The 18,146-nt window shown below is 40.2% G+C and overlaps 1 protein-coding gene across 1 annotated transcript in view; it reads left to right on the top strand.

Moving 5' to 3' along the window:
• Window positions 1–18,146, top strand: part of EXOSC7 (exosome component 7) — a 742,094-nt gene that overhangs the window by 355,181 nt on the left and 368,767 nt on the right. Inside the window, exon 3 of the mRNA XM_044064669.1 lies at window positions 10,596–10,690. Coding sequence (XP_043920604.1) covers window positions 10,596–10,690 — 95 coding nt within the window. The remainder of the gene's footprint in view (window positions 1–10,595; window positions 10,691–18,146) is intronic.

The following is an 18,146-nucleotide window of genomic DNA, read 5'->3' on the forward strand; positions in this document are numbered from 1 at the left end:
GAAGGACATTTACTATTATGGTAAGATTTTACCCGACTGTACTTTCCTCACAGAAAAATGATTTTCCAAAAATATAAGGAACATCCTTACCTAAGGTTAACACCCGAGATGAAGCACCATTTGAGACCGAGATCACATCTGTTATGTCTGGAAAGCTGCTAGTATTGATTACTACTTCAAACTCTTTAAGCAGCTAAACATCAAAACTAGACAACTTAAGGAAGTAAATTCAGTGTACCTCAAAGAAAAACAAAAAGGACAAGCATGTAATCAGAATTATTCTGGAAAAATCATAAGTGTCGTATCACTTCTGCTATACACAATTGTTCCAGCAATATATACCCTGCTCTACAAATTATGTAAAATACTATAACAAAAAAACTATAATTTCTCCTCTTAATATTACAAACGATAACCAGTATGATAGCATCACTGCTTACATCTCACCAGCAACTTTCATTTCAGCACAATTTCTGAAAACAAAGTCCTCTGTCAACTTTACCTGGTACTGTTGTAGCCAGTAACCATGCATGTCAACACGCAAATTCCTTAAAGGTAATTCTACATATATCCAAGCCTCAGATCATCATCTGTACTACTTCACTGCACATTTTCATTCTCAGTGCAGCATAGGAACAATATTAGCCAAGTGGTTATAAGGACCATTAGAAGCCTAGCCATATACACCTTTAAGTAGGCACACTTAAAAGTAGTCCCCACCTTGCAAATCAAGCAGGGTCATGCATAAATACAAATTTACATGAGTGTCATTATCTATCCAGTCATTGGGGACTAGCCTTAAAGGCAGACAGAGTAGTACTCCACTTAACCTGAAGTGCTAACGTGTTTCATATGCTGAGAATATTGAATTGTAACTGTATCCTTTCAGTGAATCTTATTTGTTGGTGTAAATTTAGGTCTCTGATACATATGTTTGAAGATCAACTGGTTTTGTGAAGAAATAAGAGGTTAAATGTGTGGGTCTTTTAACATCTCAAAAAGCAAGACCTGCAGGCCATCTTGGAACAGCCAGTATGCTACTGAGCATAAGGAGAGTTGTGTTAATTTGTCAGGATAGTTGAAGGAATTAAGCCCTTTAACTTGTTTGGTTAAAAATTGTTCAGGCCTTTCCAGTTGAGTGACATGGTTAAAGTTCTGCATGGTAAAAGGGGCATTGCATTCAATGACCAGTCTAATAAGGAAGAGTACAGTGGTAAGATGATGTTTCTGGGTCTTTATGATATTCCCTTGAAAGTTAACTGGGCCAGATAGATTTCCTGGCTTTGGAGGAAACATGATGGTCGAATGAGAGATAGTTGTCCACATAATTACCTAGGCCTGTTATGACTGTATTGGTTTGAAGAGGAGTGACACTTATAACATATGAGGTGTTGCAGCCTTTTTGCCAAATGCTACTGTGCTTGTACTTTCTCATTTAGCATGAGACTGTTTGTTTTCAGTATACCATGTATGTCCATATTCCAGTCCGCTTTAGAAAAGTTTAATATCAATGGATGAGCATGTAACAGTGCTTATTTTGCAGTCAACAGCATATTTTGTCAACCACACATTGGAGAGATTGGCTTGATTGTCTACAGAATTAATGTTAAACAGGAAAGTGCCCAGCACTAATTCCTGCAATACCCCACTACTTACAATGTTGTGCTCAGAAAGAGTGCCAGCAACTTTCAGTACTTGGGCTTTGGTTGGATACTTGGTTTGCAATTCAGCAGACAGTGTCGGGGTTTGCATTAAGTTTGTTATTTTTCAATAATAACAGTCTTGTGGTACATTGTCCTGCATCATCCATTCTCTTACAAAAATGTCCAACCCTACTGAACCTGATCACTTCAAGCCCATATCTAGACTTCCCGTATTAAGCAAAATGACAGAGAAACTAGTATATTTCAAATTTTGTCATATCTGCAGTTTAGTCAGCAGTTCTCCTTCCAAACGTAGATTTTTTTCTGGCTTTATCTGTAATAATATGGACAATGAGCAACTTAACTGGTGCTGTATTATTTTATTTTTTATTTATTTAAATATTTTGGAATATGCAGAACTTATGACCCAACCTGTACTTGGTTCAGAAAGTACCTATGCAAAAGGCAAATTTAAACTGTAGCATCTTGGACCTACTTGGATCCCAGTTCCCCCTACTGCTGTACCGCAATATTACAATTTAGGCTGTATCCTTTTCTCCATTTTTTGGTAACTCTCTCCCAGTGAACCTATACAAACTTGAAATGATTTGCCATGCAAATTATTTTCCTGACTGTAGTAGCACTGCCTTCCTAGTATAATCCCAACTTAAAGAACAGGTCACCCAGTTATATCATTGGTTCTACAACAGTAAATTGATAGTCAACTCAAGTAAAACAAACTGTGCAACAACTAGCTGACACTTCTAGTCTTACTGACGGATACATGGAATACTACCAGTCCTATTTTATAAGTATGTAGGAGTTGCTTTGGACAATTCCATAAGCTGAAACTACCTCTTCTAAGGTACTCTGATATCTGAAGTATGCTAAAAATACTGTAGTCACCGAACACATTTTAGGAAAACAATAGTAAAAAGCATCCTTTTACCTAAACGTAAATGTGCTATGCATCTGCCTGTGTTGAGTAATTCTCTCACAACATCCTTAATGCAGAACACCTAGAAAAAATTTTGCAGATTTATTCTTCTTTCTGACCAAAGAACATACTATTTCACATCCTAAACTTTACCGCCGCACCACAAGTTTCAGCCCGTGCCACTTTTACAATGTGCTGTATAATGATTTCTGCCCAGCCTTAGCTAGATAGCTCTTCTACTCTTATCACACCATATTAAGAAGCTAAACCCCAATCTTCATTAAACTAAAGAGATCCAGTCCATAGCTACCACTAAATGGTCTTTGTAAGCTAGCCCTGCCTTCTAGAATTCCATCCCTTCCAGTATTAACTCAGCCCAGCCACTCCACATTTCAGAAGCTGATGCTTTCCTACTGGAAAGCGGGTACATGTGTGGAGGATTTTAACAGCTTTCATGACAATCCACCACAGCCTTATAAATGTATTACTTCTCTAGTACACACGTAAAACCTAAAATATCACTTGACTAGAATGCAGAGCTCATTCTGCCCCCCTTCTCTTTTTTGCTTGCCACTCTATTCATTCTATTCATTCATTCACAACTATTCATTTTTTCCTTTCACGTTTCTTTTCACCATTTATAAACTAACCTCTGACTTAAACGTGTGAAACATGCACATTCTAAAATGTATCTGAAAATAATGTAATAAACTGAGAAGAAAAAAAAATTAAAAAATGCTATAGTTTTGCAAAGAATTCATTGTAATCAGTACATTAATTTTGTATGAAAGTTTTATGTAAACACTCTCGTGGTTATTTTGTCAAGGTACATATTTGTTCTAAGTCAGTCACATGATCATTTTCAGTTATCATACAATGTATGATAAAGGGTTGCATAATGAGAGGCTGTTGAATTATTTGTTGAGGTAAGTAACGTACTCTGGAATTCAGGAACATGCGTGTCCATTCAAGGCTACCACAAGGTATGGTGTAGTCCAAAGATAATTATTAATTAGCAAATAGAAATTTTGCATCCCAAGCAGTAGCTAATTAAGAAGTGTTCTTGTGTAAATGGCAGTGCCAGTGAGAAGAGACTAGTGTTAAAGATTGCAGCTACTGTTTCCTCAGAAAACATTTGCAAGCATGTAGCATGTATGTGAATAAGCCTATGCAAGTGTAGGTTGGGGATTTTATGAAAATAGCAGGGAGTTGCAATACATGGCTTCCAGAAATGTTTCCTGCAGTGTTGTGTGGAAATGGGTGTATAAGAAAGTTGGAAAGCAGGAGAAGCAAGCAGAGGAACATGGAAGGACAGGGAAGATGTTCATTAGATCACTGTTGTAGGTTTGCTAACTGGGAAGTATCCTGAGAAGGATTCTCAGTACATTCGGCTATTTTACAAAAGCTTGGGCTCTTGAACCTTGAGACTGGCTGTTGACTTGTATACAAAACTGCATGTAGTTACCTAAGGGATGTATGGACTCTGAAATACTCGGAGCTTTCTGGCCCCGGGAAAATAGTTTGAAGTGCAAACTCTTCTAGGAAGAGTGCCTCGGCTATAGAGGTACAAAGAGGGGCGAGAGAATGTACCACCTCATTCAAAGGAAGACAACATAGTAAAACTGGGGAAAGTGCATATACTTCCAGTAGTGATCAGATCGCACATTTACTGTCATGGCAAGTTCTTAAACAACTGCAGTGTTTATTAGTAGATCACTGTTGCAGTTCTTCTTTCGGCTTTTCCTGGTTAGGGGTCGCCACAGCGGAACTCCAGTCCGCTAATAATTGGCAGTAGATTTTATTTACAGGTGCCGAGGTGCCAGCTCAACCTTCAGTGAAGGCACGCCCATTCTATGCATGTCTTTTGAATGCCACTTGACTGCGGGGAGGACATGCAGACTCCACACAGAAAGGCGCTGCAGCTGAGAATCGAACGGGAGAACATCTTGCTGTGAGGCAACAACGCTACCGCTGCACCACCGCGGCTTGCCAATTGGGAAGATTCCCAAAGCTGTTGTCTTGACTAGGAGGAGGTCTGCGGTATAGAACTGGAGTCTGGTGCCCCTTGAAGAATGGATGTGGCAAAATTCAGGTCTGGGTGTAGCAAAAGCGTTGGCCTCAATAAAAACTACAGTTTATAATAAATTAGGCATAATATGAAAACATTGGTTAAGTATAGATACAAGTTAAATGACAATGATTTAATAGAGAAATTTTAGCCGGTTTATAGAAAAATTAAAGGTTAAGTGAGTGTTATACAAACAAGAATTGCTATACGAAGTGAGAAAAAAGAATGCTTATGGTATAAGCCAGGGGAGAGAAATTGAAAGTAAGGAAGTGAGTGAAGAAGGGAGAGTAAGGAGATGTAAGGTACAAATAATTATTTATTCACATTTAGGGGTATAATTATCCTAGTGTTGAGGAAGAACAGAGCCAGCTTTTGGCTAGGAAGTCTTTCAGAATGGTTTTGAAGGATGGGAGGGATGGTATTGACCTGATGGATAGAGAGAAGACATTCCAGGCCTTAGCAACATGATACAAGTACCCACAGTGCCCAGCAGATGTGATAGGTTTGTGGAGAGATAGGAGTTCTCGGTCAGTGTATTGTAAAGACTGATCTTGAATAAAACTGTCTTATTAGTGTTTGAATGTATGTGGCTGGGATTAAAGCATTTGTATTCAGGTACACAGATCATCCACTTACTGGGTATGCTTTTATTTAAGGTTAATATTGCTTATTATGTAAGTACATCCGCGGTGGTGCAGCGGTAGCGTTGTTGCCTCACAGCAAGAGGTTCTCCCGTTTGATTCTCGGCTGGAGTGTGGGGAGTGCCTTCTGTGTGGAGTCTGCTTGTCCTCCCCATGGTTGGGTGGGTGTTTGAAAGACATGCGTAAGTGGGCGTGCCTTCGTTGAAGGTTGAACATCGAGCTGGCACCTCAGCGTTCGTCAAAATCTACTGCCAATCATTAGCGGACCGGAGTGCTGCTGTGGCGACCCCTAACCGGGAAAAGCCGAAAGACAACAACATTGCTTACTATGTGAGTAAATTATACTTCAATCTGTTTATTTTTTATTTAATTACTAGTGTTGTTTATTGCTATATGCCCGCCTCTTGTTTCACCCTAAAACATTGTCATCTTCTATGCTGTTGTTCTTTCTTTATGCATGGGTTGTGCCATAAGTAGATTACTTAAATCTATGCACCAATCCACTTGTCAGATATATAATAAACAGACTGGCCTTCTCCCTTGATAGACTGACTTACAATACCGTCTTTTAAATTAAAGTGATTGTGTGTGTTTAACAGAGCTCACAAGTAAAGTGCACAGCTTTTACACTTGTAACAAAAGCGTAGTAGGAAATAACCAGGCAGCTGAGTCATGTGACCATTTACACATTGCCAGTACCCATCATTACCCGTCCAATCATCATTTCTGTTTGAACAAAGATAATGTATCATACTGCTTAATTTGCAGTGAGAATTTATTCCAGAGGTGGAAAAGGGGCTGCATAAGAACCTCTCCCCACCATGTTTTATTTATTTGCTAATGAAGATTTAGATCCCTGGTATTACTGGGACTGTTTGATTTGTAAGGATATAGGAGATCCATGGCCACTGGCATGGAAGGCAGGGTATAGCTCTCTCCTTAGGAATCTGTAAGATACTGATTAAGTGGACAGTGCTTGCAGTCTTTTCTGATAGCTTAGGGTTTTATGGCAATGATCATATTTAGGCACCTCTGAGGTATTTTTAGTGTGATATGTATAGCATGGTACATCACAAAGTGGGCTTTGTACTCTAAATGGCCTAATTAGTGTTGAATATAAGGGGACAATGACCTTTATAGAGCTGGAGATGTTCCTTTCGCAGTTAGCTGCTTTAAGCAGAAGGACTTTCTAACTACTGTTGTTGCATGATGATCGAGAGAGGAAATTATGAACTTCGTTTCCAAAACGCCAGTCTAATTTTGGAGTGGGGTGTTGTCCATGTTTTGTGTTGGAGGGAGTGTTATCTACCAGATGAGACAATTATTCTACTTTTTAATTTGAACTCATGTTTAGTAAACCAGGGATTTACAAGTGTAAGTTCTTGCTGATGGGCTTGGGAGTCAGTGGGTGAACTTGGCAATGACTCCTAGTTAGCAGTCATCCACAGATCTGGTTAGCCAGAGGTCTTGCTTCATGTTCTGGAAATCAGAAAAGTAAATGGTGAACAAAATAGGTCCCAGCACTGAGCTGAGTGATATGACACTGATCACATTCATACTTTGTGATGAGGCACCTGCTAAGAACACCATGTGGGTTCTTTTGGCCAGTTTGCTGTCTGTCTTACCACATATGGGTCTATTTGTAATCTATTAAGCTTATTAACTATGCTAGCATAGGGGATGCTGTAAGACATCTTGGCCATGTCATGGTACACTGTGAGTATAGCATTACTGTTGTCAGCAGCCTGTGTTTAAACTTTCAAAGAAGTTAACCAGATTCATTAGGTGGGATCTACCTATGACAAAGCCAAACTGTTGCAGGTCCAGCTTGATGAGATTTTTAGTGTATAGTTTTATCAGGTCAGTTATATGTTCCATGGCTGTGCAAATAAGACTTGTCATGCTATTGAGCCTATAATTCCCAGGGCCATTGGTGAGGCCACCCTTGTGGAGTGGCATCACTACTGCTGTGCACCAAACCTCAGGGTAAAAGTCAGTGACTAAATTCAGGTTAGAGAGTTTAAGCAGTAGTTCCACCAGGGCTTTTTTGTGTTTGTTTGTTGGTTAATCAACCGGGTATGTTATCAGGACCCATTAGAGAAGTATTTTTAGTCTTGGAGACCACCTTCAGTACATGTTCTTTAGTGATAATGGGTGGGGGGGGGTCTGAAAGATTCAGAGATGTGAAGAGTGGGTAAAGATAGATGAAGGCTGCCAGCCTAGCCAGATAGAATTATCTGCAAAATTCTTTCATTTGTAAGTATCAATGTAAGAGAGAGGCTTGTTGTCTTAAATGGAAAAAACTGCTGTTAGATGGGGAACTGAAAAAAAAACGAAACTGTGCTCCCTACTGACCAAAGTAAAGCATGTTGTGACCCTTTGATGTAGACAGTGGTGCCGAAGGGTCTCTATGAAGAAATTCTTTCTGTTGTTTTAACCAAGAGTTAAATTGCTAGATTTAAATATGCAAATTTGTTTTTATTGCTCTGCTTCCTGACCAGCTGCAAGATAACAAAAGGAGATTTTAAGAATGTAAAAGGAGTTTCTGTTAGCCTGGAAACCCAGGGAAGTGTGAAGAATAATGTAATGTATAGCCTGGGAACCCCAGGAAAGTGTGAAGAAAGATGTAATGTGAATCAGAACTGCAGTTTCAGTTTAAACAGAGGAACGAGAGATTATTAAGCATTTTTGTCTTGACCATCCAACTCATCAGCACTCTGCCTGTTTTCTTATGTAAGTTTATCTTAGACTTGTGTTTTCTTTTAGAAATAGCTAGGAACTAGAAAGATTAGACTGTTTTCTGTGATGTCAGAACTGTATTACTGAATTATTTTAAGTATTTCTCTGTGATCTCCGAACTCTTGACTAGCACTGTGTAGTAGTATTGTCTTGGGCTTTTATTTGTTATTATTAAATATTTTAAAACCTTTCAACTGTGGCTGTTTTGTGTAGAGATAATTTAAGCTGTAGCGTACATTGCATATTTATAGTGATTATTGTACCAAGTCACTCTAGTAAGCCTTGACTGTTATACTACCAATTAGATCATAATATTGCACAGTAATAATTGGAAACCCTTTTAAGGGCATTTGAGTAGCTGATAAATATTAGCTGGGTGGTGGCAGGCGATACTACCATATAGTCTCTGTAATAGGGGCACAGCTGGAGGACTTGTGCCAGCCTTTCCCAGGAGTGTCTGTGTGGTTGTATAAACTCTCATCTCAAAGTGCATGTGTGTCAGCTACTTGCGTAGGGACATGAAGCACTGGTTGGACAGAGGGGGTGCTGGAGGTTTTAGTTGCCCAGCTTGGGTGAGATCTGAACCCTATAGCTGTGCCAGTGGGGAGTCTTATTGGGGACCTGGCGAACAAGGGAGCCACCAGCCCCGGACTGACACTGATCTCTGTATGCTCTTAAGGGAAATTGCACTTTACTGTGTGTATTTGTTATCCTTTCCTTCATATATGAGATGTTCTCTCTGGTGTTAGTGGTGAGGATCGAGGCTCCTTGATTGCTGGGCCAGGGCACGGGCGTCACAAGAGAAAATTAGGATTTAGATAATTTTTCTGATGTTATCTTTGATTTCGGAATTGTTTTATCTGTGTATGCTTTATATACTTTCAGGAGTTTTTTTCCCTTTTATTTTAGATATTTATGTTGGTGAATAACTGAGTGGTTTGTTTTTAAATTTCCCATTCTGTTTAGCTATGGATGATATTGCCCCCTCAGATAAATACATAGAACTCCTTTGTGAAGCTACCTGCCATGGCAGTATCTGAGATGATGCAGCTATAAGTGAATGTTGAAACTTTGTTGTAAAATTTGATGAGATTAGTATGTCTGAAATCCTTGAATTCTGGGATACTGGTTTCAGTAGGTTTAGAGATTTTAAAGCGGAAGGTCACTAGTTTATGATCTGATGTAACTAAGAAAAGAGATACAATGGGGAATACTGTATGAAGAAACTGTATTTGTAAGTACCAGGTGAAGAATGTTATGTCCTACAGTGGTGATCATAAGAGGAGTCTTCCTGTGAACTTGAAGGGAAAAAAGCATACTGCAGCTGTTTGTGAGGTATTGCCTTGATGCTAAACATGTGCCCCATGTAGGGAAGTACAATGTTTATACAGGCTGAAAACATTTTTAGAACTCTGATTATCACTCTTCTGTAGTGAATCACACTTGTGCCATAACACCATCATCTTTGCTTTTAGCTTTTTTTTCCTAGCAATGACCAGAAAGGTGGTAGTTTTAGATTGCATCTTTCAGACCTAACTTTTTCATCTGAGGTGTTCTACAGCCTTTATGCAGACAACCTGAAATTGGATAAACTGATTACACGTGTTACAGAAAAGGCATGTCTGCAGAATAAGTTGACTAACTTGACCGTTTCGGCACAGGAGGAGAATATGCTGAAAAATACATCAAAAAGTAAGCATATGAGGTTTGGGGGACATAAATTGAAAGGTGATTATTTAATACAGCATACAATGGTTGAAACTGGAGACTTTTTTAAGGACCTGGGTATATGGGTAGATCCAGTTAAGAGGTTTTCTAATCGTATCAACCAATTCGTTAATGTTACTTATAGAACTATAGGTTGTGTAAAAAGATTTATAAAGTCTGGGAAATCAGAAATGATGAAGTCATTGTTAGTTAAATTAGACCCAAACTTGAGTATGGAATAACAATATGGAAACCTTATAAGAAAACGGGCATTAATAAACTGGAAAGAGAGTACAGTGGAAATATAAAATGGGCATCCATGTATGTAGAAATATGTTATGAAAGATTATAAAATATCTGAACTTAAATTTCATCTCTTATAGATTATCTAAGAGGAGATTTTATTCAGGTATATAGGGCATTTAGAGGCAACTACCTCTAGGAATGATTGGGGTGATCAAAAAGAAGTAGGGAATCATCAGGCAACCTATGTAGAAGATGCTATAGGAATGAGAAGTATACTAACTGGTTCTCTGACAGTGTGTCTGATGCATGGAACACTCTACCAAATTATATTAAAGCAAATACTAGTTTAGATATTTTTAAGAACAGCCTGGATACTTACTGTAACAAGTGTTTTGGTATAATGACGAGCTAGAAGGGGATTAATGCCCATGCTTGAAATATTTGTATGCATGCATGTATGTACATGTGAATATATAGCATGTGGATGAAGTACGCGGTTTGTTTTTTTTAAAGCTTGTTATAGGGTTATCTTACTTGTCACAGCTGGATTTAGGGTATGCTTTACTTATGTTGTCACTGACTTCAAATGCCATGCATATTATGTTTTTTGACAGGGTCACACAGATATTCTTGTAGGAGTGAAGGCTGAAATGGGATCACCCAAGTTGGAAAGACCAAATGAAGGCTATCTGGAATTTTTTGTGGACTGGTAGGTAACTGAAGATTTTTTGTCCATGGGTGCTGTTTCTTAATGTAGTGCTGCAGAACAATTCTTTAAGCAGTACAAGTGGTACAAGACATTATTCCTTAATTTTCCTATTGCAGATATATGACTTGCATTAGTCGTGCTTATTTGCATTATATGCAAACACTGTATAGATTTTAACTAGTCTGTCATGTTTGCATTTGACATCATGTTAATGTGAGAAGTGCAACTTTTGTATCTAAGCACTTGAATGTACAGCAAAAGAAACTAGTTTTAGATGGGTCCCGAGGAATTGTTCCCTCCCTGACTATACAAAAGTGATCACACCTGTGCTTTTATGTTTATAGTGGAGCTTCAGAACCTGCTTATGAATTCTGATCACATACAGCGATAAATTCATGTGACAGAGATGAGAACCTCTTAGTAATGTATTTTGCTTGAAATCACTCCGACTGGGTGGGGGGGTGATTAACAGTTTTCAGATACCCGTTGAAGGCTGCAGTTATTCTTGTTGGCTTGTGTTGACTGGTGTACTGACCAGTTTATCATAAGTAAAATATGTAAGGAAGTGTACAGGCTGTGCCTCAAATGTAGATATAATGAGACTAGCTGTGTTGCCAAAAGTCTTCCTGAACAAATTAGATCAAGAGTAAGAAGGCATGATTGGGAAAAACAGAGAATTCTTGATATAACTGCCCTTCTATTTGTATGCAAATGTTTGGGTTCTTAACAGATCCAATGTTGTCTGTCTTTTCTGGCCCTTCAGTCTGTGGGTTATCAGATCAGATGCTGACAACTCAGAATCTTTAAACTCTGAAGTTTCACCTAATTTCCCGTAATGCTTTGTCTGTCGTAGTTCCCCAGATCTCTTTTGCCACTGCCAGTGTGTGACATGCTTCAGTGAAGCTCTGCCTTTCAGATAAGTGAAATCTAAGACCTTGCTTTTGATCCTTTCTCCTTTGCCATTTATGGTTAATGTGTGCCTTCTAGTAGGTATGCCTCAGTGGCATTTTGGGTTATCTGCCACGGTATCTCAGTATTAGCCAGGTTTCAAAAGCTCAGACTTCCCTCCCTCTCACCTCCTCCGACAGCTGATTGGCTGAGCATATATGGAGAGGAAAGCCTTCAGCTGTCACAGGATGTGCGTATTCTTTTTCTGCCATCCACAGAAGAAAGTTCTGGCTGTTCGCAGGATCCAGTGCTGTTTTTTTTTTTTTCTGGCTTACTGCTCAGATCAGCCCCATTTAGGGACCCCCCTTCCATTAATTTTCTCATTAGATTTATTAGTCTCTTTCTATTTTTGTTTATTTAAAAAATATGTATTTTAATGTTTTGTCACTGGGAATTTTTACTTGTAGCAGTGTTTTGGCTTCTATCTTTGACAAATACCGTTTTTTTACTGTTTTTGAGGAAACGTTTAGTATTTCTAGTGGCTGTGTTGTAACTGCTAATTAAATGCACCTTTCTTTACTGTTACTCTGCTTTTTCATCTTATTTTCAGCATTTATACATTATTTACTATATTTATGAGACTGCTTTGTTTTTAACATCAGATCGTCATTTTACCACAAATGAAGTTATCTGAATGTACTCTGGAGATGGAGATTTTACTTTCTCTGACAAGAAAATATAGCCGAAATTGCTGTTAAACGGTAACTTAGTATGTGCAGTTACGTTTTAACACTGGTTTGCCACATTGGTTGCTTTGGTGTTTGGACTTTATGTACTGGAAATTCTTCAACTTCTGTCAGTTGTAAAATAATTCTGAACACATTTCAAACTGTTTTTGTGATAATAGGACAGTTTGACAGAGTTTAATCCTTTGGGGACATACTCATTACTAGAAACTTTAATTGCTTATCGTGATACATTATCCAGTGCTGTCAGTTTATTATTCTAGCTGGTGTTCTCTCCCCTGACTATGAATCCTAATTCTTGTTACCCCACCATCAAATTCTGTTGCACCTAAAAAGAAAATATCAAAATAAAAATATGCCTCAGGCTATAGTTAGTGATTCTGTTGGAGCCACTGCTTGACCTGCAGACCACTTTCCTTTTGCCATATCTCCTTCTAGTGTAGCCATACCAGCCATGTTTGCACTCATCCTCTTGGGCTGTTCAGTACTTGGCACAGGTATGGGAAAACCAAACCCTTTTATTTGCAGGAGTAGTCTGTGGTAAGGGACTCCTTGCCAGACATAATGCTCTGTCCCCAGATATTTTATCTATTAGCAAAGTTTACAAGAAAACGAAACAGTAACTTCATTTTACAGCTGATGATCATATTATAACTGTTATTAAGACTTGTATAACTGTTATTAAGGCCGATGCGATTTCCTAAGCTAGGAGTGTTCTGCAGACAGCTAATTCTGGTGGTTGTGTCCCTATACATGGATCTAGTGCTAATATGGCTGGAGACCTTTCTGTTTCAGGGAATGATGAGGAGTCCAGTCACTCTGATTCTTCAGAAGGTGAACCTGAGCTTAAGTCCAAACAAGTGTTCAGTTTTTCTCAGATTATTGCTAGATTTACTGAATTTTTTTTTTTTTTTTTTTTGCATAGAAGCAGTTGGGAAGTACCCCAAAGCTAGGAAGGGTATATGACCTTATAGAGAAGGGGATGCCCACATGTTCTTCATGTTTCACTGTTGCAGTCATTATATTTGGGTAATCCTACTGGCAGGTTGCCCTCAGTCGCATGAATTCCAAAGTCCTGCATCGGCTGCTGTCAGGTCGTCCGGGGTATAAAAGATGCAGCCGATGCCATTTTCTTCAGTCTTTCTTGCCGCGCGGTGCCCGAAGCAGAAGCAGTTCGCAAGTGCTGGTCGGCCGACTCCTGAGATTTTTGTGTTTGAGTTTCAGATCCAAAGTCTTTAATAAAGCCAAGTACCCCATTGGGGAAACTTTTTTTCTTGCTCCAGACCGGTGTCATAAAAAGTTAATAATTGTATTTCCTGTGGTAAGCAATTACCTCATAAGGATGTTCATTCTTACTGTATTCCTTGCCTATGCCCTGATCACAACGTTGCCGGTTGTCGGTTTTGTGTCAGATTTACCCAACACACTATTAAGTGTCGGTATGACTTTGCTTTAAACTATTTTGGCCGCCTATTCAATTGTCCAAAAATGTCGTCGGATAGCCTTCCGACTACTGGAGTTCATAAAAAACGCAAAGAAAAAGAGACGGACAACCAAGGCCCAAAACTGACTAAGCTTCTCCCAAGCCAGTTGCCGGTTCTCAGTGAGGCGCTTTCGCAGCCCCTGACGCTACTTCAGAGTCGCAGCCCGCTACCAACTCCCACGTGGAGTCAGCCGTGCTGCTGGAAACTCAAGGTATTGGAGCCTCAGATATTCCTTCAGATGGGTCCGGAGCCGCTGAGCTGGCACCGGCTTCTGAGGGGGTGTATTCAGACCTAAACATCTTTACATTAAACCGACTTCGGCTTCAAAGGCAAAGATTACAACACCTTTTAAAGCAAGGAAACAAACTCAAGAGCCACATGGTCAGGCCTCTATGCCCAAAAAACAGATGTTCAAAATGGCCGAAGACTTAATTACCTTGATCAGGGGTTCCCATCCTCCTGCTGATAAGACCTTGATCAGGGGTTCCCATCCTCCTGCTGATAAGAGGCCTAGGCAAGAGACTGAGTATGAATCTTCAGATCAGGTTTCTATTTCTTCTGATTCCTCTTCTGATCAGGAATATTCTCTTCCCCCCCTATGAGGATTCTGATGCTGAAGAATCTATTCCTTCAGCTTCTCCTCCAGAGGACTATTCTTTTGGGGAAACCTTGCATACCATGAGGGAGCATTTCCACTGGGAGAGCCAAGATTTTTCAGAATCTAAAAAGAGGCTCAGGGGTTTCCTTTTACTACCTCAACACAGGCCACTAGCCATTCTACTTGTGTTGGCCATTGTAGATGTGTTTTTGGAGTCCAGTCTTACCCCTGACTCCTTACCTCCAGCTCCTGTTAAGCCTGACAGATATTACAGGGTTCCTGACTCTCATAAATTCCTTTTTAAAAACCCTGCTGCAAACCCAGAAACTGTTTCACAGGGTCCCAAGGGAGTTAAGGCTTCCGCTGCAAAAAAAACCTACCCCCCCTGACAGGGATTCTAGGGCACTGGACAGATGGGGAAAAAAGGTATACACATCTGCTACCTTGGCTATAAAGGCCTTAAACTGTCAGTTTCATATGCTCAAATATCAGCAACATGTCATGGCATTGCTTAAACAGAAAATGTTGTTAAACATTTCAGGCCTAAAGATTTGTATATTAAACTGACGCCTTCATCAAAAACAAGGCCAAAACCAACTTCTTTGTCTAAAAAACTGACTCGTGAGCCATGTGTTCAGGCCCCTATGCCTTAAAAACAAATGATCAAAATGGCTGAGGATTTAATTACCTTGATCAGGGGTTCCCAACCCCCTCCTGCTAAGAGGCCTAGGCAAGGCATTGATTATGAATCTTCAGATCAGGTTTCCATTTCTTCTGATTCCACTTCTGATCAGGAATTTTCCATTCACCCTTATGCGGACTCTGCAGAAGTATCCATCCCTTCTGCATCTCCTCCTGAGGATTTTTCTTTTGGAGAGACTTTGCATACCTTAAGGGAACTTTTTCATTGGGAGAGTCGGGATTTTTCAGAATCCATAAAGAGGCTTAGGGATTTTCTTCTTCCTCAGCATAGGCCCTTGGCTATATCTCCTGTTTTAGACATTGTTGATGATGTTTTCTCAGAATCTAGCATGGCTCCTAATTCCCTGCCTGCAGCTCCTAGTAAGCCAGACAGATATTTCAGGGTTCCTGACTCCCACAAGTTTCTTTTCAAAAATCCTACTGCTGACCCTGAAACAATTTCTCAGGGTCCCAAGGGTGTTAAGGCTTCTACTGCTAAAAATCCTACCCCTTCTGATAGAGACTCCCGGGCGCTGGATAGATGGGGTAAAAAGGTTTATACGTCTGCAACCCTGGCAATCACGGCTTTTAACTGTCAATTTCATATGTTTAAATATCAACAGCATGTCCTGGACTTACTGAAACAGAAAATTATGTTGATTTCTGATTGTGTGGAAAATAGTTACAGGATTTATTGCATTCAGCTGAACAAGTTGGAAAGCATACTTTGCAATGTGGTTTTGATTCCTTGGAGGCCTCCTGCAGGGCCGCTGTAACAGCATCTGTGATACGAAGGCATGCTTGGCTCAAGGAGCAAAATCTGCCTGATCATGTTAAAGCTAAATTGCTAGATGCTCTTTTACAGCAGGACAAGATGGAAGACGAAGCTTAAATCTATGCAAACTGTTAAAAGATTTCTTGCAAGTGCAGCCACCCAGGTTCAGTAGGCACTGACCTACTAAGAACTGGTCCTTTCCAGTACCCAACACAGCTGCTCAGGTCAAAACCAGACACTGCAAGGGCTGCAGGTTTCAGTCACAAGTATCTTACAGGACAAAGCAATGGGGTGCCTCCACCTCCAAATCAGGAATTAGCAAAGCACCACCCTATGGTAAACAGTCTCAATGACTTTCCTCTGCCATTTCCAAGCACTTATCCTTTGGCCGCCCCATTGGGGGAAAACTAGCACTTCATGCTCAAAATTGGCATCTAATTACCCAGGACATGTGGGTCTTAAATATAGTATCCCAGGGGTAGATTTCATTTCCACATGTTGCCAATTCCAAACGGATGGCCAGATCTGAAACCAAATCAGTGGGCAGAGGCCCAGAAGCAAGTCCTGTCTCTCATGGATATGAGGGCTATTCAACCAGTACCAGAAAAGGAAAAAGTACAAGGCTTTTATTCAAGACTTTTCCTGGTACCCAGAAAAGACAAATCAATGGTGTCCAATTCTGGACTTATCCATTCTAAATACTTTCCTGGACATTACAAAATTCAAGATGCTGACTCTACAACAGCTACTGCCTATGCTAGGCAAGAATGCCTGGTTGGTAACTCTTGACTTAAAAGAGGCTTACCTGCATATCCCAGTCAGGGAATCTTGCAGAAGATACCTCAGCTTCAAAGCAGGCTATTTGCATTACTAGTTCTCTGCACTGCCCTTTGGCTTATCTACTGCACCCATGGTCTTCACAAAGTACCTGGCACCAGTGATTGCATTTTGCAGACAAAGAAACATTAAAATTTATCCTTATCTGGACGATTGTCTAATTCAGGCAGAGGACAAGGACACTCTTCTACTACATCTGGCATTTGTAAAAAGGCTTCTAACATGCCTAGGGTACACCATAAATGAAAAGAAATCACAACTGGTACCCTCTCAAATAATTACATTCGTGGGTGCAAGCTTGAATACAACTGTCCAGATGGCTTGCCTCACGCCAGACAAGTTCAATTGATAACATACTTCAAACAAGTGGCCACAAAAACCCAGCTATCTGCAAGGCAAATTCTGCAGGCTTTGGGGTTCAGGGCATCCTGCATTCTACTAATTCCATATGCAAGACTGCATATGAGGAAACTTCAGTGGTACCTGAATAGCTTATGGAGTCAACATTGTCACAGCCTGGAAACAATGATTCCTCTCATTCCTTGCCTGCAACAGGAGTTCCTTTGGTGGGCAGAAGCTTGTCACCAAAACAAGGGACTGTCATTCACTCTACCCCCTGTCACCCAAACCCTGACTACAGACTCATCAGACTATGCTTGGGGGGGGGCCATCTGGCAGGGAGATGCATTCAGACCGAATGGAGCCCAACTCAGATGCACCTACATATCAACCAGAAAGAAATGCTAGCTGTACAGAATGCTCCGACAGCCTTCAAGGACTTACTTTACCCAGGGCAACTACTGATAAAGACAGACAACACCACAGTTATGTGGTACATAAACAAGCCGGGGGTACCTACTCCTACCCCCTTTGCAGACTAGCCATGGCCTTGTGGAACACAGCCTTGACTTGCCAAATACATCTACAAGCTCAATTCCTGCCAGGAAAGCAAAATACTCTGGCAGACGACCTAAGCAGAAATCTAATGGACCCATACGAATGGAAACTGGATCTGCAAATCTTCAGCATGTTGACATGAAAGTGGGGAGCCCAGACATAGATCTTTTTGCCTCACCCCAAAACTACTAGTTAGACAAATTTTGCACAAGAATTCATCACAAAAAAGCTTGGAAAGTGGATGGGTCTATCCTTCAGCTGGAAAAAAACTCAGTCTTTCCCCCTCTGTCTCTGCTCTCCAAGGGTTTACTAAAATTCAGACACTAAAAACCAAAAATGATTCTGATTGCTCCCGACTAGCCTCACCAACATTGGTACCCACTCTTAAAGAATGTCACACCTTTCTCCATGATACTTGTCTCAAACTCCTCATCTATTGTCTCAGCAGAACTATCAAATTCTGCACACTCCGCTCCAAACACTGAATCTTGCAGCATGGCTAATCAACTAATTTCACCAGTCACATCCCCTCTGTAAACCTGTGATGGAT

Source organism: Protopterus annectens, chromosome 3.part0, assembly GCF_019279795.1.
Source record: "Protopterus annectens isolate FY-2018-M chromosome 3.part0, PAN1.0, whole genome shotgun sequence".
Classification (NCBI taxonomy): Eukaryota; Metazoa; Chordata; order Ceratodontiformes; family Protopteridae; genus Protopterus; species Protopterus annectens.